Source organism: Prionailurus bengalensis, chromosome B4 (genome assembly GCF_016509475.1).
Source record: "Prionailurus bengalensis isolate Pbe53 chromosome B4, Fcat_Pben_1.1_paternal_pri, whole genome shotgun sequence".
In the NCBI taxonomy this organism is placed as follows: Eukaryota; Metazoa; Chordata; class Mammalia; order Carnivora; family Felidae; genus Prionailurus; species Prionailurus bengalensis.
The window spans coordinates 90,044,418-90,066,311 of record NC_057358.1 but is presented as its reverse complement, the minus strand read 5'-3'; the positions used below and the strand labels follow the sequence as shown (position 1 = coordinate 90,066,311).

The 21,894-nt window shown below is 43.1% G+C and overlaps 1 protein-coding gene across 2 annotated transcripts in view; it reads right to left on the bottom strand.

Moving 5' to 3' along the window:
- Window positions 1–17,832: 17,832 nt before the first annotated feature.
- TBC1D30 (TBC1 domain family member 30) overlaps window positions 17,833–21,894 on the bottom strand; it is an 86,078-nt gene continuing 82,016 nt past the window's right edge. For both annotated transcript variants that reach the window (XM_043562952.1, XM_043562953.1), the window contains one exon: window positions 17,833–21,474. In XM_043562952.1, coding sequence (XP_043418887.1) covers window positions 20,702–21,474 — 773 coding nt within the window. In that variant the 3' untranslated portion in view covers window positions 17,833–20,701. The remainder of the gene's footprint in view (window positions 21,475–21,894) is intronic.

The window sequence follows — 21,894 nt, the reverse complement described above, 5'->3', positions numbered from 1 at the left end:
CACTCTTTTCCAGAGTGGCTGCACCAGTTTGCATTCCCACCAACAGTGCAAGAGGGTTCCCGTTTCTACACGTTCTCTCCAGCATCGATAATCTCCTGATTTGTTCATTTTGGCCACTCTGACTGGCGTGAGGTGGTATCTGAGTGTGGTTTTGATTTGTATTTCCCTGATGAGGAGCGACGTTGAGCATCTTTTCATGTGCCTGTTGGCCATCTGGATGTCTTCTTTTTTTTTTTTTAACGTTTTTATTTATTTTTGGGACAGAGAGAGACAGAGCATGAATGGGGGAGGGGCAGAGAGAGAGGGAGACACAGAATTGGAAACAGGCTCCAGGCTCTGAGCCATCAGCCCAGAGCCTGACGCGGGGCTCGAACTCACGGACCGCGAGATCGTGACCTGGCTGAAGTCGGACGCTTAACCGACTGCGCCACCCAGGCGCCCCTGGATGTCTTCTTTAGAGAAGTGTCTATTCATATTTTCTGCCCATTTCTTCACTAGATTATTTGTTTTTCAGGTGTGGAGTTTGGTGAGCTCTTTATAGATTCTGGATACTAGCCCTTTGTCCGGTATGTCATTTGCAAATATCTTTTCCCATTCCGTAGGTTGCCTTTTAGTTTCATTGATTGTTTCCTTTGCAGCACAGAAGCTTTTTATCTTCATGAGGTCCCAATAGTTCATTTTTGCTTTTAATTCCCTTGCCTTTGGGGATGTGTCAAGTAAGACATTGCTACGACTGAGGTCAGAGAGGTCTTTTCCTGCTTTCTCCTCTAGGGTTTTGATGGTTTCCTGTCTCACATTCAGGTCCTTTATCCATTTTGAGTTTATTTTTGTGAATGGTGTGAGAAAGTGGTCTAGTTTCAATCTTTTGCATGTTGCTGTCCAGTTCTCCCAGCACCATTTGTTAAAGAGACTGTCTTTTTTCTATTGGATATTCTTTCCTGCTTCATCAAAGATTAGTTGGCCATACTTTTGTGGGTCTAGTTCTGGGGTTTCTATTCTATTCTATTGGTCTTTGTGTCTGTTTTTGTGCCAATACCATGCTGTCTTGATGATGACAGCTTTGTAGTAGAGGCTAAAGTCTGGGATTGTGATGCCTCCTGCTTTGGTCTTCTTCAAAATTACTTTGGCTATTCGGGGCCTTTTGTGGTTCCATATGAATTTTAGGATTGCTTGTTCTAGCTTTGAGAAGAATGCTGGTGCATTTTGATTGGGATTGCACTGAATGTGTAGATAGCTTTGGGTAGTATTGACATTTTGACAATATTTATTCTTGCAACCCATGAGCACAGAATGTTTTTCCATTTTTTTATATCTTCTTCAATTTCCTTCATAAGTTTTCTATAGTTTTCAGCATACAGATCTTTTACATCTTTGGTTAGATTTATTCCTCGGTATTTGATGCTTCTTGGTACAATTGTGAATGGGATCAGTTTCTTTGTCTTTCTGTTGCTTCATTATTAGTGTATAAGAATGCAACTGATTTCTGTACATTGATTTTGTATCCTACAACTTTGCTGAATTGATGTATCAGTTCTAGCAGACTTTTGGTGGAGTCTATCGGATTTTCCATGTATAATATCATGTCATCTGCAAAAAGTGAAAGCTTGACTTCATCTTTGTCAATTTTGATGCCTTTGATTTCCTTTTGTTGTCTGATTGCTGATGCTAGCACTTCCAACACTATGTTAAACAACAGCGGTGAGAGTGGACATCCCTGTCGTGTTCCTCATCTCAGGGAAAAAGCTCTCAGTTTTTCCCCATTGAGGATGATGTTAGCTGTGGGCTTTTCATAAATGGCTTTTATGATGTTTAAGTATGTTCCTTCTATCCCGACTTTCTCGAGGGTTTTTATTAAGAAAGGATGCTGAATTTTGTCAAATGCTTTTTCTGCATCGATTGACAGGATCACATGATTCTTATCTTTTCTTTTATTAATGTGATGTATCACGTTGATTGATTTGCGAATGTTGAACCAGCCCTGCATCCCAGAAATGAATCCCACTTGATCATGGTGAATAATTCTTTTTATATGCTGTTGAATTCGATTTGCTAGTATCTTATTGAGAATTTTTGCATCCATATTCATCAGGGATATTGGCCTGTAGTTCTCTTTTTTTACTGGGTCTCTGTCTAGTTTAGGAATCAAAGTAATACTGGCTTCATAGAATGAGTCTGGAAGTTTTCCTTCCCTTTCTATTTCTTGGAATAGCTTGAGAAGGATAGGTATTATCTCTGCTTTAAACGTCTGGTAGAACTCCCCTGGGAAGCCATCTGGTCCTGGACTCTTATTTGTTGGGAGATTTTTGATAACCGATTCAATTTCTTCGCTGGTTATGGTTTCTTTCATCCATTTTGAGTTTATTTTTGTGTATGGTGTGTATGGTGTAAGAAAGTGGTCCAGGTTCATTCTTCTGCATGTTGCTGTCCAGTTTTCCCAACACATGTGCTGAGGAGACTGTCTTTATTCCATTGGATATTCTTTCCTGCTTTTGTCAAAGGTTAGTTGGCCATATGTTTGTGGGTCCATTTCTGGGTTCTCTGTTCTGTTCCATTGATCTAAGTGTCTATTTTTTGTGCCAGTACCATACTGTCTTGATGATTACAGCTTTGTAATACAACTTGAAGTCTGGGATAGTGATGCCTCCAGCTTTGGTTTTCTTTTTCAAGATTGGTTTGGCTATTTGGGGTCTTTTCTGGGTCCATAAAATTTTAGGATTGTTTCTTCTAGCTCTGTGAAGAATGCTAGTGTTATTTTGATAGGGATTGCATTGAATATGTAGATTGCTTTGGGTAGTATCGACATTTTAACAATATTTGTTCTTCCAATCCAGGAGCATGGAATAGTTTTCCATTTTTTTGTATCTTCTTCAATTTCTTTCATAAGCTTTCTATAGTTTTCAGTGTATAGATTTTTCACCTCTTTGATTAGGTTTATTCCTAGGTATTTTATGGGTTTTGGTGCAATTGTAAATGGGATTGATTCCTTGATTTCTCTTTCTATTGCTTCATTATTGATGTATAGGAATGCAAATTATTTCTGTACATTGATTTTATATCCTGCGACTTTGCCGAATTCATGAATCAGTCCTAGCAGTTTTTTTTGGTGGAATCTTTGGGCTTTCCATATAGAATATCTGCAAAGAGTCATCTGCAAAGAGTGAAAGTTTCACTTCCTCCTGGCTGATTTGAATGCCTTTTATTCCTTTGTGTTGTCTGATTGCTGAGGCTAAGACTTCCAATACTATTTGAGTAACAGTGGCGAGAGTGGACATCCCTGTCCTGTTCCTGATGTTGGGGCGGGGAGAAAGCTCTCAGTTTTTCCCCATTGAGGATGATAGTAGCGGTGGGTCTTTCATATATGGCTTTTAAAATCTTGAGGTATGATTCTTCTATCCCTTGAGGGTTTTTATCAAGAAAGCATGCATATTTTGTCAGATCCTTTATGTCCAAAAGACATAACCCTGAAGCAGGTCACCAAGGGAGTAAAGATAAAGAGGACCAAGGGCTGAGCATTGGGATACCCCAATATTAAGTGAGTTCAAAGAAAAGGAGGAACCAGCAAAGGAGATTAAAAAAGAGAGTTAGGGGGAAAACAAAGACAAAGTGTCGCATCCTACAAGCTAAGTCTGAAAACAATCCATCAGGGATTGTTTAGTGACAAACTAAAATCTCTAAACCTAGATCCATCATAGTGACTTCTCTAGGAAATGTACAATCTACTTATGTAGCAAAATGCAGAATGCAATGTAAATATTTCTTTCATTGCTGTGCTTAATTACTCATTAATTTATCAGATATAGTTCTTGCAGTTCAGGATCCTGTCTCCATTTAATTTCCATCTGTTTATGATGCTATCACAGTTTAATTAAATAAACCAAAAGTTTAGGTGTTGTATGAGCATATGGAGGTAGAAATACCAGATCAACACATATGACTAATATCTGAAATGTAGTAATTGTGACATTATCTAATCTGTGACATTATTAATCTTGTCATTTACCAAAATAAGTACCTAAGAACCAAAACTGGGAAAAAGAGTTTTTCTTAACTCTAAACTTCACCATTACAAAACCCTCTAAACACAAAATGGCTAATATTTAATAATTGATCTGATATTATTCAGACAATATATTAATTAGTTAATTTCAAGGGTTTAGCCCAACACATACTTAGCATTTGGAACCACTTCCCTTGGTTATTTCTTCCAGGGATACAGAGGAGTATAGATTTGGTAAATATGATGTTCATGGGTTACCATAGCAAGCAAGGCACAAACAAAACCAGACATTCTGGATCAATGTCTTTGTAAGAAAAAAGATGCCTGATGTATTTCTAGATGGCTTCATAGCAACATTTACTCCCCCAGTAAGCCGAGCACCGAGGCTCCCTAATCTTTGCTCCTGATCATCCTTCTAAATCAGAAGCTCAGAGCAGTTGTACAAAAAAAAAAAAGCCTTCAAGGTCACATTTCCTACAAATAATAATTGAGCTGCAGAAACTAAGTATAAGCAATGCTTCACACATGGAAGGGGGCATATGCTTCCATATGACTTCCCTCAGATACACTATTGTTCTATGAACTCCTTGAACATAATCACATATCTACATACAAATTTTACTAAAAATGTGGAATTAAGTAACCATTTCAAAAATTTTTTAAACACCATTTTTTTAACACGATGATAAATAGAGTCCCAAACCCAAGCAAAGTTTCATTCATTTTCCTTGTGGAATCAGATTCTGTAAAAATTTGTCAGATCCTTTTAAAGTTCCTGTAGAACAAATAAGCACATGCAGTCATGTTTTAGCAATTAGGATGAAGTCAGAACAGGCATACGTTTCAAATCTGTGACTGATACAGTCCTGGGAGGGTCTGTTTCACTAGATGAAAGAAAAGGTAGAATAATTGTTGTATCCCTTACCTAAGTGATATGTAGGGCTGTGCGGTGCTCAAAACCCACTAATTGAATGAATGGATGAATAAATATAAAGACTTGGGTTTATAGTGAAATTTTTTGTTTAAAAAGGTCAGAATGGAAAAAAAAAAACTGGCTTAACACAGATCCTGAGAAAGAGCCCTGGGAATTGAAATTCAACTCAAACTAAAGTTTGGTCAAATGGACCAGCATTGTTATAATATATAAAAAGTTAATACAATCTTATTAGATGCAAGCTTCCAGATAAAGTGCAGTAATTGTGCCTACACTTGGCATGAATTAGACTTCACCTGTAATGTTTTTTGTTCCAGGAAAGATATCATAAGAAGGACATTAGCAATCCAAATTTTCCCCAGAGGATGTGTCCAGGTTGCTTAGCACAGAGCCTTGGACCTACAGCTGTTCAATAAATAAGTATTGAATTACCCTGAACTGATATGAAAGACTCTGGGAATCATAAAAAAAATGATTAAGGGAAGATGAAAGGAGGTGGATTATAGCTTAACCCCGAATGCACATCCTAACAGAGCTGCCCCGCAATGAAATGAGATAGATGCCCAATGAAGTAGGAATCTTAACATTCCATCAGATGAATGCTCACCTACCAGGGTTGTTACCAAAGAATCGCTTACACTACTAAGTGGGAAACTGAAATGGATGGCCTCCAAAAGCTCTTTCAGTTTGAGCAATCTGGATGGATGCCACGGCCAACAGAGGGTATGTCCATAGCTAGCTTAGAACACTGTCCAGCTAGTTCTACTCACCTTCCCAGGGAGCCCCTGTCATGCATTCTATTCTTCAAAGGGGAATGCCATTGGGCTCCAGGCTGCAATGTTACCATTTGCACAGCCACGGACAGCCACTCTGTGGGGCACCTTATGCCCTAAACCAGCCAAAGCACTAGCTTTCCCTTACCATGCTTCCCACTCTACTTGTTTGGAAAAGAAGCTGTTTTTTAAGTCATTCTTCAAGAAAAAAAAAAGATCGCTAGGGGCGCCTGGGTGGCTCAGTCGGTTAAGGGTCCGACTTTGGCTCAGCTCATGATCTCATGGTTTGTGAGTTCGAGCCCCGCGTCAGGCTCTGTGCTGACAGCTCAGAGCCTGGAGCCTGCTTCGGATTCTGTGTCTCCTTCTTTCTCTGCACCTCCCCAACTTGCGCTCTGTCTCTCTCTGTCTCTCAAAAAATAAATAAATGTAAAAAAAAAAAAATTAAAAAAGAAAAAGAAAAGAAAAAAGATCGTTGGCTGAGAACTTTGTACCTAAGTGCTCCTTATCCAGCAACCAATTCTACATACTTTTAAAACTTGATGAGATGAGAGTACTGGGGGAGGTGTGTGCAACAGTAGGAAGCCTTCTTGTTCCCTTCCTCACACAAATACCCTGAAAACACTGGAGGAAAAACTGCCACCTTACTGCTAGAACCTGGTTGTCTGGTGATGTTTGCATGAAGCAACAGTGGCATCTAGTGGTGATATGCATTAACCACATGCTTGCTCCATTCATGACAGAAAAAGGGATAAAGACCTAATCCTTCTCCCCAACCTCCCCTTGTTCCTCTGATCTACCCAGACCCAATGAGAAGTTGGCTGGGAAACAGAAAAAGTCAGTAAAACAGGGAACCCTTAAAATTATGCATGCAGACCTTACTAAACACTTAACATATCTAACGAGGCATTCAGTGAACAATTGACATACAGCCAAAATTTCTTTCCTGGATGCAGACCCACTGAATTGGTGCTAGCATATGTTGCATAAATCAAACATTATACATCACCTACATCACCTATACATCATTTGTTCATCGTACATCACCTACAACAGTCAGCTTTTGTTCATCGAAATAGGCGAGAACCTTAAGACACTTGTGAAATAAGATTTCCTCCACTGGTTTTTATAGGGTTTCCTTTTCTCGTTGTTGTCTCTCACTGCTTTTTAACAATCATGGCCCTTCGGCTCCAAGTCTAACTTAAAAGGGGAATGACACCAGTGTGGGCTTCAGCATTTGGGGATCTAGTTCCCCGTGTTGTGTCCACCACACCCCGGGAGGCCAGCAGCCAGTCCAACCCCGACTCAGTGACAGGATCCTGTAGGCATCCACAGCTCCCCTCTCCAGCTGCCTCCTGGGTCTGCTTCTTTCATTATATCAAATTTTTCACTGGGAGGAGGTGGATGCTTCGGGTGGTTTAGGGTGTGAGAGCTGGAGCCATCCTCCCTGGCTTTAGTTCTACCCTCTATAATCTTGGGAAAGTTGCTTACCCTCTTTCTAAACCCAGCATCCTTATCTGGAACATAAGAAACTAGACCCTACTCTTCGGGTGATTACGAGAATTAAGTGAGGTAATCCATGTAAGGCCCTTGGTGCATGGCTTCACAAGCGGGAAGCATTCAATCAATAATTACTGGCATTTTGTGTTTATCTTCTGCTATCCCATAGACCTGCAGTTCTCAAACTTTTTGGTCTTAGGATCCCTTTACATAAATTCTCTAAAATTAAAAGGACCCTAAGAGCTTAAGTTTATAGGTTACACCTTTTGACATTCACTGTTTTAGAAATCAAACCAAAATATTCGAATTCTTTTTAAGAGGACAATAAAGAATCCCCTAACATAAATAACATTTTAGGAAAAATAACTACATTCTCCATAATAAGAATATTTGGTAAGAGAGTGTCATTGCTTTATACTTTTCCAAATCTCGTTCATGTCAGGCTATTAAGAAGATAGCTGGGTTCTCCTATCTGCTCCTGCATTCAATTTATTCTAATGTTACACATCATGCAGCCCCTGAAAAACTCCTTGTGCACTCATGAGAAAAGGAGAGTGGAAAAGGCAAATGACATCTTAGTGTTATTAAGAAAATAGTTTTGCTAGGCAATCAAAAAGAATGAAATCTTGCCATTTGCAACAAAGTGGGTGGAACTAGAGTATATTACGCTAAGCGAAGTAAGTCAGAGCAAGACAAATAGCCTATGATTTCACTCATATGTGGAATTTAAGAAACAAAACATAAACATAGGGGAAAGGAAGCAGAAATAAGATAAAGACAGAGAGGGAGGCAAACCATAAGAGACTCTTAAACACAGAGAACAAACTGAGGGTTGCTGGCAGGGTACTGGGTGGGGGGTGGGGTGGGCTAAACAGGTGATGAATCACTAAATTCTATACCTGAGATTATTACACTATATGTTAACTAACTTGGATTTAAAATTTTTTTTAATAATTTTTAAAAAAAGGAAAAAAGAAAAGAGTTTTGGTCTCATGGGCTCCATGAGAGGACCTCAGGGACACACGGGGGTGTGTTTGCAGTTTGTAGCTGTGGCCCGAAGCACCCGTCCGGGTTTCCTGGTGTATCAGCACAGCAGAGTGGCAGGCCCCAAGTCAACTCACCGTCAAAACTGGGAGGATTCGCACAGACTAGAAGGGCCGAAGGAACTGGACATACACACACAGCAGCTGGTCAAAGAGGCAGGAAAACCCTTTACCCTGAACCTAGCCTATACCCTGTGGTTCAGAAACTCAGACTCAGACCACATGGAAGTCCAGAGTCCTGCCTCTCTACTGCACGATGAAGCTTGGTCATGACTAATAATACCCTTCCTGAAATCCATCCATTTTTCTGGCTGATGGGCTGAATTGTTTTCTGTTTTCTGTTTTTCTTATTTGTTTTAGTCGTTTTTTTTTTTTTTTAATCTGTTTTGGAAGAGAGCTAAGTCAAGGAAACTAAAATGTTCGTTGATGTCATTCCTTTTCCAGAAATCACCTTTTTAAAATCTGGAAATCCAATGGCTGTGTGTGACTTAATCATTACTTATTATTTTTACATCATTATAGGTTGGACTGATGGTGATGGTGGTGGCAAGCTTTCAGACATATTGTTGCGGAGACCCTCTTAATAGTATTTTATTTATTCTTTATGGACCTTTCAGGCTACTTAAGTATAATCTATGAGGTGACATCATGGTCACTATTTCCCTGCGTGACACTCAAAACCACATACGAGGCAAACTCAAGCAGTGGTTCATTCTTGGTACCCAGTGGAGATGGTTCCTCTTTTTTTTTTTTTAATTTTTTTTTCAACGTTTATTTATTTTTTTTGGGACAGAGAGAGACAGAGCATGAACGGGGGAGGGGCAGAGAGAGAGAGGGAGACACAGAATCGGAAACAGGCTCCAGGCTCTGAGCCATCAGCCCAGAGCCCGACGCAGGGCTCGAACTCACGGACCACGAGATCGTGACCTGGCTGAAGTCGGACGCTTAACCGACTGCGCCACCCAGGCGCCCCTGGTTCCTCTTGAAGGAGGCTCCAGACATGATCTCTAAGACAGTTTATAAAAGGAGGGTAGGCCCGGGGCTCTCTGGAGCTGACTGCTTTGGGTGCAGAGTTTATACTTTTCTCTCCACAAGGCTCTACAACTCAGGTTCTCTCTCCCTCACCGCACTAGTTCTAGAAACTTGAAAAGTTACTGTTATCAGTCAAAACGCTGAGCTGCTGGCACCAAAACCCAAATCGAAACCACTGTAGTGCAGAGCGGGATTTGAGGAAGAAATGCTTGTTTCCTGGAGACACCTTGCAATGATTCCACTTAATCCAGGAGTGCCATGAAAATATAAACAATATAATGTGTAGAGCATGGGTTATGAAATATTATAACATAGGAACCTATTCTTATTAATACAAACAGGATGCTAAGTGAAAGTTTTCCTACTCTTAGGTGAAGTATAGTCTAATCTCTAGATTGACCTTCCTTCTCTCTACATCAGCGATACTGCACCTGTCCTACTCTACCCTTATGTCCACATCTCTATACTATATACGTATGTATCCCAGTAACTTTGTGCTTGCTCTTCCCTCTGCCTGGAACATCTCTCCCCAAACACCTACAGGAGGACCTGTGCCATGGTAGTGGTCCCTGACTCTGCTCTCTGGCCACCTTCCTGTGACCCTCCCCACCCCCACCCCCACCCCCATCACACACACACCTTGTAGCTCCTACAGCAATGATACACTCCACACACAAAGGAAGGAAAGGAAAACACACACACACACCCTACCAGAACATCCTTTGACGTCACTTAATTACTCCAAACTACAGTTGTCATCAGTGAAAGAGAATGGGCCAGATCAAACTGTAGTTTGTGAAACTATGCTCCCCAGGATCCCAAAACCTGCACAGAGCAGCTTGGGGGTGACCTCAGGCAACAAGAAGGGAACAGAGTGGAGAGGGGTTTGGCCCTTCCACCTCAGCCTCAACCAGAGCAGCTGTGATATTCTCAGGGCATTTGGTTTGAACACAAACTGTGGATCTGAAAGTCCAGAAAGAAACCCTAAAACACACACAGGTATTGAGTATGGGATACTCACGGTGGTGGCATTTCACATCAATGATGAGAAGATGGGCTATTTAATAAATGGTGTTTGGACCACTAGGCAACCATTTGGGAAAATGTTAAGATGGAACCATCATGCACATCTTACACAAAAGTAAATTCCAGATGGATCAAAGATTTAAGCCATGGAAAATGAAACCCAAGAAAAGAGAAGGAAAAAAAAGAAATAATTTTCGAACAATTCCAAAGATTTGGGGAAGGCCTTTCTAAATATCACACAAGACCTGGGGCACCTGGGTGGGTCAGTCGGTTAAGCATCCAAGTCTGACTTCGGCTCAGGTCATAATCTCACAGTTTGTGCGTTCGAGCCCTGTGCTGGGCTCTGTGCTGACAGCTTGGAACCTGGAGCCCTCTTCAGATTCTGTGTCTCCTTCTTGCTCTGTCTCTCCCCTACTTGCACTCCCTCCCACCCTCCCTCTCTCCCTCAAAACGTAAACATTTAAAAAAAAGGGGGGGCATAAAATTAAAAAGGGGCCGCTAATCTGAGTTTACTTAAAACTGACAAGAATTGGGGCACCTAGGTGGCTTAGTTGGTTGGGTGTCCAACTTCAGCTCAGGTAATGATCTCACAGTTCATGACAACTCAGCCTGGAGCCTGCTTTGGATTCTGGGTCTCCCTCTCTCTCTGCCCCTCCCCCACTCACTCACGGGTTCTCTCTCAAAAATAAACATTTAAAAAAATGTTGTAAAAAATAAATATCACACAAGACCCTGAAGCTAGAAAAGACTGATGAATTTGAATAAAAATGCTTTTAAGTCTACATACATGTTCACAAATCAGCATCAGGTCAGAAGATAACCAGAAAAATGAGAATATTGCAATATTACAAAGATGTTTTTTCTTAATGCATAGAGAACTTGCATCAATAAGAGAAAAGGACCAAAAGTGAGCATAGGCTATGAACAAGGGACCTATAAGTAATTTTTAGATATATGCTAACTTCATGCCCATTTTTTAAATGTAGCTTAATATCTGTCCAATCAGAAAAGATCAAAAAAGTTTGGTGGCACCTGGGTGGCTCAGTTGGTTGAGCATCCAACTTCGGCTCAGGTCGTGACTTCATGGTTTGTGGGTTTGAGCCCCATGTCCTGCTTTGCACATGGAGCCTGCTCTGAATTCTGTCTCCCTCTCTCTCTGCCCCTCCTCTGCTCGTGCTCTCGCTCTCTCCCAAAAATAAACACTAAAACAAAAAAGTTTGATAAGATATTGAGCAACATGAGGAGGAATTTATAGAACATCTGCAGAGACTAATTTAGCCACATGTGTCAAAATATAAAATGAACATTGTTGACGAGTAATCCCATAGCTAAGAATTTATCCTGTAGCTAAACCTGCTTATTTGCAATATAACAACATATACACAAGGGCATGCATATTCCACAGGTATGGAATCGGAAGCCAAAACATTCCCTGACAATGGACAAGAGGATCAACTCATTGTGCACAGACCTCAAATGGGAACCAATGCCCCAGTAAAAAGAATGCGGTCACCCTGCCTGCACTGTTATGAAACGATCTCCCTGATACATTAAGTGAAAAAAAAGATTCAGAAGTTTATTATCTTGCTTCTACTTACAAAAACACATGTGTGTGTGAACATGCTTGAATATGCACAACATTCTTCTGGGAGGATCTGCAAGGAAGTGCTGGTAGTGGTTTCCTGTAGGTAGGGAAACTGGATGGCTAAGGATCGAGGTGTAGAGAGAGACCTAGTTTTCTCCAAGAGCTTTTTTTACAGTTTGAATTTTTACCATGTGCAAACACACTGCCTTAAAAACCATTGAAAACTACTGAGCGACAGGATCCCTCGATCTAACATTTAATGATTTCATTATTCGAATACACTTTTATTAAGGATTCCATGACTCTGTCATGTGTTTGTCACACTTGAAAAACACACTAGAAATTCTGGCCCACAGCTCCACATGCAATGAAAGTCTTTAAGCTTTTCACTATTTGTTAAGTTCGGCTATATATACATTTGTGGAATTTATTATGTAAAAGTCATATGTAACCCAATTTTCCCCAGACCTCAGCACCTTTCTGGTCCAAAAGAGGTCTCTGTAACAGCAATGACTCAAATCACTATTCTCATGATACATTATGGGGTTTTTTTCTGTGTTTGTTTCTTTTTATTTAAGAGAGCGCTCGCACAAGTAGGGGAGAGGGGCAGAGAAAGAGGGGGATGGAGGGGAGGGAGAGAGAAAGAGAGAGAGAGGGAAGGATGGAGAGAGGCAGGGAGGGAATGAGAATCTTAAGCCGACTCCATACTAAATGCGGAGCCGACATGGGGCTCGATCTCATGACCCTGGGATCACGACCTGAACTGAAATCAAGAGGCAGCCACTCAACTGACTGAGCCACCCAGGTACCCTGTCACAGATATGTTTTGAAACAGCATCTGTAGTCTTCTTATCCCCTTAACACTGGGCTATGTTGAAATCCTCAGGGGATGCCTCTTACGTGTTCGCAAATAGGTGTGGTCCCAGCACATGCTTCCGTGGCTCTGCTAAACACTACAGGTCCCCATGAGGCCCGTGACCAGATCCAGCCCGCAGCTTCCCAGCAGATACCACCGGAGACATGCTGGAGCCTTCTCCACGAGCAGGTGGCATGGCTACCTAAGGAAGGCAGAGGCAATGTGCCTTCTGTTTCTATTGCCCTCTGCGAGGGGGCAGTTCCACAAGTATGTGACTGGGCTCCCAAACGTTGTGGAATTTGGTTAAAATATCTCTTTTGTGTTTTGTTTTCAAGTCACTCTGCTTTCCACAGGGCTGGATGCAGATGGTGCTGGAATAGTAGGCAAAATTAACCAAAGATAGTTTCATACTCAAAATCACCTCTCCTTCTGTGACAAGGAGATACAAGACCAAAAAAGACTCAAGAGCTTGAGGAAAGAGCCCTCTTCATAAAACAAGAACCACGCTCCCTGACTCCATCACTGCTTCACACTATCTATTATTATGATAGGGAGGACAAAGCCAAAAATAAGAGAAAGCAGCTCAGGAGAGGCTTGAATTACTATAAAGTAAAAAATATTAACTATTTTTCACTGGTGATACATCCACTGCTTTGCCTTTATACTCTGTAATCTTTATAACATCCCTGTTCCAAGTAAGAGACGTTTAATAGGAACAATAGAAAACCTGCGCAAACTGGGCTAGCATTCCAACGTCTGCTTACCTAACAAAGTGTCCTAGAGAGACGTATTTAGTTGCAGGCATGGCCTGATCCAAGGATCACTTGATATGAAAGGGGTGTGGTTTCTCAGCTCCACTTGCTCCGTGTTGACTCTCTTCTCCAGCAGGTTCTGCCCTCGTGGTTACAAGACCACTCCCAGCAGCAACTTAAGGGATTTTCCACCCAGGTGCAAACCCAGCAGAAATGAGCCAAGTCAACTTCCCCAAGATTTCAAGACAAGAGTCCAGGAACTGACTTTCTTTGCCTGTGTGCATGTCCATAGGCCAGACACCAGGGATGGAGGAGGGAGAATGCTGACTGGCTTAGCTGTGGCCCTGTGCTCCAGGGGCATCAACCTCCCCGGAAGTACTCCAACAGAAGGAAGAGGGCCAACCCCCCAGGCAAAACCAGAGCATTGCTGCCAAAGGGAGAGAGTTAATTGTAGGCAGCAAAAATAGGAGACTCCACAAGAAACCTTATGAGGTTGAGATTACTATTCTCACTGTACAGATGGGGAAACCAAAGCTCCCAGCTATTAAGTAATTTGCACAAAAATCAAAGAACTGGAAAGTGACAAATTGGATTTGACCTCATTGACGCGTTGGGTAAGATTAAAAGGACAAGTGGGTGTTTCTCAGACAGACTGGAGCAAGCAGGGTGCTCTAGGCAGAGGTTTGTGAATACACGGTTACAAGAATGCTGCGAGGGCAAGGACCTCTCAGGGTATGTCAAGTTGTTTGCAAAGTTGTCGGTGCAGCAGAGAAAGGAGCTCAGTCTGGTGTCAGAGGGATCAGGACTCTGCTATTTATCGGCTAGGTGGCCGTGGACAAGGACATAACGGCTCACCTCATATCCACCATCTGGGTAATACACGGATAACATGCTTCACAGGGTTCTTGGAAGGAATAAGCGAGATGACATATATGAAGGAGCCAGGGCAATGCCTAGCACATGGAAACGAATGGTAGATGTTGTTGTGGGGATGACAGGACGTAGAAGGTGACGAACGGGAAAGAGGTAGGGAAAAAAGCTCAAACAATATCCATGGGCCAGATCATGCTAAACTAAGGATTTCAGATTTTATCCCCCAGAAAATGGGGTACGATAGGATTTTGACTGGAGGGACGGCCTGGTAAGATTTTCATTTTGGAAGGATCACACTGGCAACTGTGTACTTACGGCAGCAGGGAGGGGGACTAGTTAAGACACCGCTAAAATAGAATGACAGTGGTTGCCAAATCTAGCTCAGTGTCAAATTTACTAGGGTGTTTGTTTGTTTGTTTGTTTGTTGAATACAGATTTGTGGACTCCTCAGGGGTGGGGAGACATCTGGGCTGAGGTATCGGCTAGCTCCCACCCGGCCCTGTTGGTTCCCGAAGGGAACTGATCCACCTCCTTCCCAACGATCAGCATTGCCCAAAGGAAAACTAGAATTGTAGCAGGAATACAAAAATTAAGGAACAGTCAACTCCTTGTTGTTGTTGTTTTAACTCCAGGATTCTTGAGGCCTCTGGGGTGCAGAGTGGAGCAATCGGATAAGGAGTGGGTGTGCTGGACGAGGTGAAGAAGATGAGACAGAGCATGACTTTTCAAGTCATCAGTAGATCTGACCTGAGCTGAGCTCCAGGAGAGATGCAGACTCAGGTTCAGGAGCTGGCCAACAGGGAACCTCTCGGGAGCTGATCCAACCCCAACAATCTCCCAGTCCCCATTCAGTCCCCATGCGATCGAGCACAGGCTGTCTTTGTGAAAGAAAAGCTGCCTGGTTCTATTTTAGCTACCGTCCGGTAAGGGCCTCTCATCTATGACTGTATCCCAGGGGCCCCACGACTCCACACTTTGCTGACTTTCACCTGAACTGCCTTATGTAATAGATAACAGCCATTCCAATGGGGGAAACACTCATGGACCAGGGCATTTCCATCTTATGGATGAACCATAATTCACCCCAACCATTTCCTCTGTTCTCAGATATTCTTTCCAAATTTCTACTAGTAAATTTACTGCAATGACAATTTGCACATAAAACTTTTGCTGCTATCACTTCCAACTCCAAAATATCTAGTACTCTTAGAAGAAACTGGTAGTGGTCATTTCCTCAAGTTTGAGTTCAAATCTCACACACTAGTTTCTTCTGAAAGTATGCAATGTGCGATCATTTGACAAAGTTCAATACAATTAACCACTGAGCAACACGAGGGTGAGAAGCACAGTTGAAAATCCACGTATAACTTTTGACTCCCCCAAAACTTAACTACTAACAGCCGGTTAGCCAGAAGCTTTACCAATAATATAAACCTCCAATAACACATTTTTGTATGTTATATGTATTACACTGTATTCTTATCATAAAGTAAGCCGGACAAAAGAAAATGTTAGGAAAATTCTAAGAAAAATGTATTTATAGTACTGCACTGTATTTATCAAATCCTCATATAAGTGGACCTCCACAGTTCAAATTCCTGCTGTTTGAGGGTCAACTGTACCTGCTGATTTTTTTTTAAAACCTTAGTGAACAAAGAATAAAAGGTAATTTCCTTAACCTGATAAAACATACCTACCAGAAATCTCAGCAAACATCTTACTGAATGGTTCCTTCAAAAGCCAGGAATGAGGTATGCATGCCCGTTATCACTGCTTCTATCAATACTGGAGGTCCTAGAAAAAAAGAAAAGAGAAAAAAAAAAAAAAAGAAAAAAACTGCTGCCTCATCCAAGGGCATAGAGAAACAGGCATTCTTATTCATGGCTTGCAATGAGAAGTTCAACCTTTGATGGTGGCAATTTGACAATACGTATGACTTAAAAATGTTCCTATTTTTATTTTTTTTATTAAAAAAAATTTTTTTTAACGTTTATTTATTTTTGAGACAGAGAGAGACAGAGCATGAACGGGGGAGGGGCAGAGAGAGAGGGAGACACAGAATCCGAAACAGGCTCCAGGCTCTGAGCGGTCAGCACAGAGCCCAACGCTTGAGCTCACGAATTATGAGATCATGACCTGAGCCAAAGTCGGACGCTTAACCGACCAAGCCACCCAGGCGCCCCAAAAATGTTCCTATTTTTAAAGTTCATTTATTTTGAGAGAAAGAGAACATGGGGAAGGGGCAGAGAGAGAGAGAGGGAGAGAGAGAGAATCCCAAGCAGGCTTGTTAGCACTGTCAGTGCAGAGCCTGACATGGGACTCGATCTCACAAATCGTGAGACCATGACCTATGCTGAGATCAAGTGTCAGAGGCTTAGCCGACTGCACCACCCGGGTGCCCCCAAAATGTTCATACTTTCTAATCCAGTAACACCACCTCGATGAATGTACCCTGAGAACGTACTTAAGTCTGTACACAAAGATGTAAGTATTAAGACGCTCTCAAATACTACCTACAATCAGGAACCAACTGTTTGACAACAGTCCTGAATTCTGGCATGAACACATGAAGGAAAGTCACTGAAAATGACGCTGTATACGAGCATCTACTGGAAAGACAGCTAAATATACCTTTTTGTGTGTGTATACATGCACACACACATACAAGAACGTTCTGGAGAAGCCCAAACCAGAACACTGAGGATTCCTTATGCTCGGTTTTGCAAATTTTCTTAAAATATATGCTACTTCTTTCATTAGGAAAAATAATGTGTTTTTAAAAAAATTTTTAACGTTTATTTGAGAAAGAGCACAAGCAGGGAAGAGGCAGAGAGAGAAGGAGACACAGAATCCGAAGCTGACTCCAGGCTCCGAGCTGCCAGCACAGAGCCCAACACAGGGCTCGAACTCACAAACTGTGAGATCATGACCTGAGCCGAAGTCAGATGCTCAACCGACTGAGCCACCCAGGCACCCCGAAAAAGTAATGTATTTTAAACGTTGCCTCAAATGATTGCTGGAGGCAGCAAAGAAACTGGCTCAGAAAGAGTAAAGGGAGACTTGATGAAGGGAGCAGGCTGAAGCAGTGCCTGTGACCACAGCTGTCCATTCACATCCCACCCATGAGACCAGGAAGCTGAGTTACGTTCCTGGCGTCCTATTTTATTGAAACAAAGGAAAATGACAAACCTAATGGCTAATTTTATACACACACGTACATTCACACACACGTTCTTAAGTAAACTCTCTACTCACTCATACCTAGGAACCTGCTCCTCTGCCAAGTTCTCAAGAGGTCACGGGTCACCCTGCAGCCCAGTGATTAGATTGGGGGAGATGGAGCTTACTGGGCTGTTTCCCCAGTTCCGTGACTAAGGAGGGGAAAAACCTGAAGCGGAAGGGGAAGGAGAATGTCAGTGTCACAACGGTATTCTACGCATGCACTCAGAAAATGGCACGACAGCTACAACAACAAGAATCTTTATGCGCATGTCTTTGTAATCAGTACAATTCTTCAGAACAACAGAGACAAAAAAGAAAAAAGAAAAAGGAATACAATGTTTCAAAAAGTGACAGCCCACAGGTCAAACATTACAAACTAGGTTTAAACCATCTGGAGGCTTTTGTAAGAGTATTGAGGTGCAGAAGCACTGGAAGGAGGGGACTCCCCGCACAAGTGCTGACAGGGGACAGACAGATCTAGAAATCGAGAAACCGCTACTTGGTAAGTACTTCTGGTGCTTGAGTACAGTGTCCAATACGTAGGGAGGAGAACGAGTCCATACTGGTCTTTGTACATGCTGCGTGGTGAAGGCTACTGCAGATTTCTCTATTTCCTAAAGTAGGCAAGTCTCCAAAGTTGACCGATTCACATTGTGATTACACGGTACAATGCATGCACGTTATTGGTACAGAGAGTGCTTCAACAGAAATCCTTCGGTTTTTAAAATCCTGACAAGGTCATTTTGACCTCCGAGGACTATGATCCTTTCAGTTATTCATTCTTCCATTTGGGCTAAAATACTTCTTCCAAAGCATGCGCCCGTCTCGTCCGTCCCTCTCCCAGAAAGACCATCACAGGGAAACTGGTGGGGCCTGTGTCACCAACACTAAGACACTTAGACACAACAGCGCCATCCCAAGGACTGTGGTAAGCGGCTTCGCCCCAGCATCCACCTCCCTGGACCCAGATCCTCAGGGAGCGCGGGGCTGACTCAAGAGAAGAGAGACTATTCCTCCATTCCAGTCAGACATCCCTCAAAGGGATGAGTCTGTTCTGACTCATTGGGGTGGGGGAGGAGAAAAGAATATAAGGTGGAATCATCATCTGTAAAGTTTTAGCAGATAGAAGAAAATCGTTTCATTTGCTTAATTTTGAAAAACGTAGCGGTCTCAACCCCAGGGCGGGACGCGAGGTAAGCCCAACATCCCACCTCCTTCCTTCCCAAGACAGGTGGTGGGCGTGGCTGCTTTTTAAGAAGCTGCATGCCAACCTCAGGTGGCACAGAATTCAAGACCAACACCGCAATAACTCAGTAGTCATATTTTCCACCTTCAGTGCCTTTGGGGGTAAAAATACCACAAAAGGGATAACATGGCTTTTCTCACTGTATGTCATTCTTGTGTCTTCTACTCAAAAAAAAGCCCACACTACCACATTCTCTATTTTATTATGAAAATTAATACCTCTCACAGTAGAAGCCCTCTCTAAAATTATAGCTTTGGTTTCAGAATTGGCAATCCAATTAGCCCAAATGAACACTGAGTGCATCGACAATGTGCCTGCAGGCATGGTCAAGGTCTATCAGAGAGGAGGATAAAGATGCTGAGGCTATTCTTCGGATAACAGTAAGACAAGGGGACTGAGGAGTGAGCCTTTGTTCAAATGACAGCTGCACGAAGCATTTTTAAAATGAACTACCTTTTTGGGTAAAAACAGAGCTGGTTTTGTGAAACGCCATCACGGGACTCTGTACCATCTGGAGAAAGGTCCTCTGAGTCAAGAGGGAGTACAGTGAGTGGCTTCCCAGTCTTGGTTTTTAGAACCTATACAGCCAATGCATCTGTGTACAAAGAGCAGTAAATCCGCCTGTCGTGCCAGAGGAGATGTGACCAAGTCACAGGGAATACTGGGAGTATTCACCTTGAGTATCTGCCTGTAATGCTACTTCACCTCCGTGTGGCTCAGAGTTCCCATCTGCATAGTGGAGATAACAGGTGCTGTCTCTGACCCGCTGGGACCGGGAGAGAAGTGGGTAAGAGAGAGCTAGAAAGCACTAATGCCTTCTCCAAAGAAAGGCAGTGTTCAAGTAACAAAAGTACTCAACAAAGTGCTCCAATCAAAAAAGCACAAAATTCAAGTAACAGAATTGCAGGTGCTGTGTTTCTGGCTTCCGAGCAGCAGCTGTGAACACGGCTCGAGCCACGATCGAGCATCGCTGCGTCTGCCATGAAGAGCTGGTAGGTAAGTGAGCTGCACGGCGGACAACACGGGACACGCTCCATGGAGAGCCCACCAAGTCATCCCAACACTGAGGACCATAACTCTTCTTAGAGGGGAAAAAAATGAACCTTGGGGAAAGCTTAGCAGAATCAGCAAGCCGTTCAGAGCGATTGCTTAATGCATATCCCGTGTGGGTTCTCTGGATAAGATCTTCAAATTGGTGGCTTAACCTAAATTTCAACAGATAAAGGGTTTTCTTCATTTTGCAGGCAGAAAGAGAAACTAAGGCTATCTACATTTTTCTCCTGCACTTTAGCTCTAGAATGAGAAAACAATCTTCAGACTGGCTGAGAGAAACTACTGAAGAAAAACGCACACACACAAACATTCCCCCAGTGGGGCAGGAAGGGGGAAATCAGGATGCTTTTTGTAACTAAGAAACCTACTTCCTTTGTACAGTTTCTGTTCTAGCGAGCTAGTGTGTGCATGCTTGAGTATCGCTAACGCCCAGAGAACCAGAAGGTTTGGAGGAGTGTTGTCGCAGGGACCCCGACAGCCCTCAGAACAGGAAGAAGGAAGAGGGGTTAACAGTCTAAATACGCAGTCTTTTCTAAACAACTCACGATTAAAAATAGGGAAAACTTCACGCTTTAAAACTACAATATTTATGCTGCCACAAGAATTCACTGGATCGGTTAGCGGTGGGTGGGAAAACATCCCCGTCCTGGCTCCCACTAGAAAAGTTCCATTTCCCATCTTTACAGACTGGTGTTCATCTCTGAACCTATCTATTCATTTTCACTGGACAATTAACACTCTTTTGGAGCCTCAGCCGGAACCCTTTTACCACCATGGGAAGGCGCATCTACAGTCGAAGCTTCTGAAGGCCATCATCGTTTCTTAGTGCCACTGTTCCCACCGCTGGATTTGCTGAAGCCCCTGCTCATGTGAGGAAAGTGCACGGTTGGGGTTCTTTCTGTAGGACCATATAATCCCAAGTTCCTGGCAGTGGCTGACTTGCGCAGTGGTTTGACGCTGGGGAAAGGGCTAAAGATGGGTGCTTTCAGGTGGCCGCCCTGGGGAGGTTTGGTTTCCCCGGGCGTATCAGGCAGCTCCGGGAAGTGCCGTTGGCAGGGCGCGTGTGCCTTGGGCTCGGGGTCGGCAGCAGCATCCCTCCGGTTCAGTTCCAAGGCTTCTAACTTCACCTGGACCGCAGACACGTCAGCGTCGGCATCCCCAAACGCTGGCTCCGGAGACTGCCCTTCGATTGTCCTCCCCACACGGCTTTCCGAGCTGCCACCTTCTCCTCCAGCTGCCGCGGCGCGGCTGGAGGGGAACTCCGCCGCCCCCGGGCTCTTAGTCTTGCAGCCCTCATTCTGCTCTTCTATCAGCCCAACGGTGTCCCCGCAGCCCAGCTGACTCTTGGTCCTCGTCATGTTCTTCTTGTGGACTCGGATGTGAGTTCGCCACGGAGAATTGAGCTTCGTCTTGAGGTCTTCATAAGGGACAGGAGACGTTCTGCCTCCTGTGTGGCCGGGGATGTGGATGACCGCATTCTTGGCAGGTCTGTTTGACATCTTCACCTTCTTTCCTAAAAGAAGGTGGTTTATGACCGGAGAGTTGTTTACCTGAGATGGGAGAATGCTGGTCACTGGCCCTTTATCTGAAAGAAACGTTGAAAGGTTGTGTGAAATGGACCACAGAGAAACCATCCATCACAGAACAGGAATCACAGAGGTTGTCCCCACATCCCAACCCACGTATCCGCCAGGTTTTGCAGAGTCATGTGACTGAAGGTAACAGAAACTGAATTCAACCCTAGAGCCTGGAGTACCTGTTCCCTCCTCTTCCAAAAGGAGGAGACGAGAGGCTGAGGATACAAAAAGAAGCAGACTCTGGCCCCTCATTACTAAAGTGCAGACACCCTACTGTTTCTTACTGAGAGTTTTTGTCTCTGAGAAATAACCTCAGAGGTCCTGTACCTAGAAAACTGTAGAAGACTGTTTTAAAAATAAGTCAAACACTACGATATGGATTATCAGCTGTGAGCTTCTGAGGGGTAGGAAAAGAACACGCTGCATAT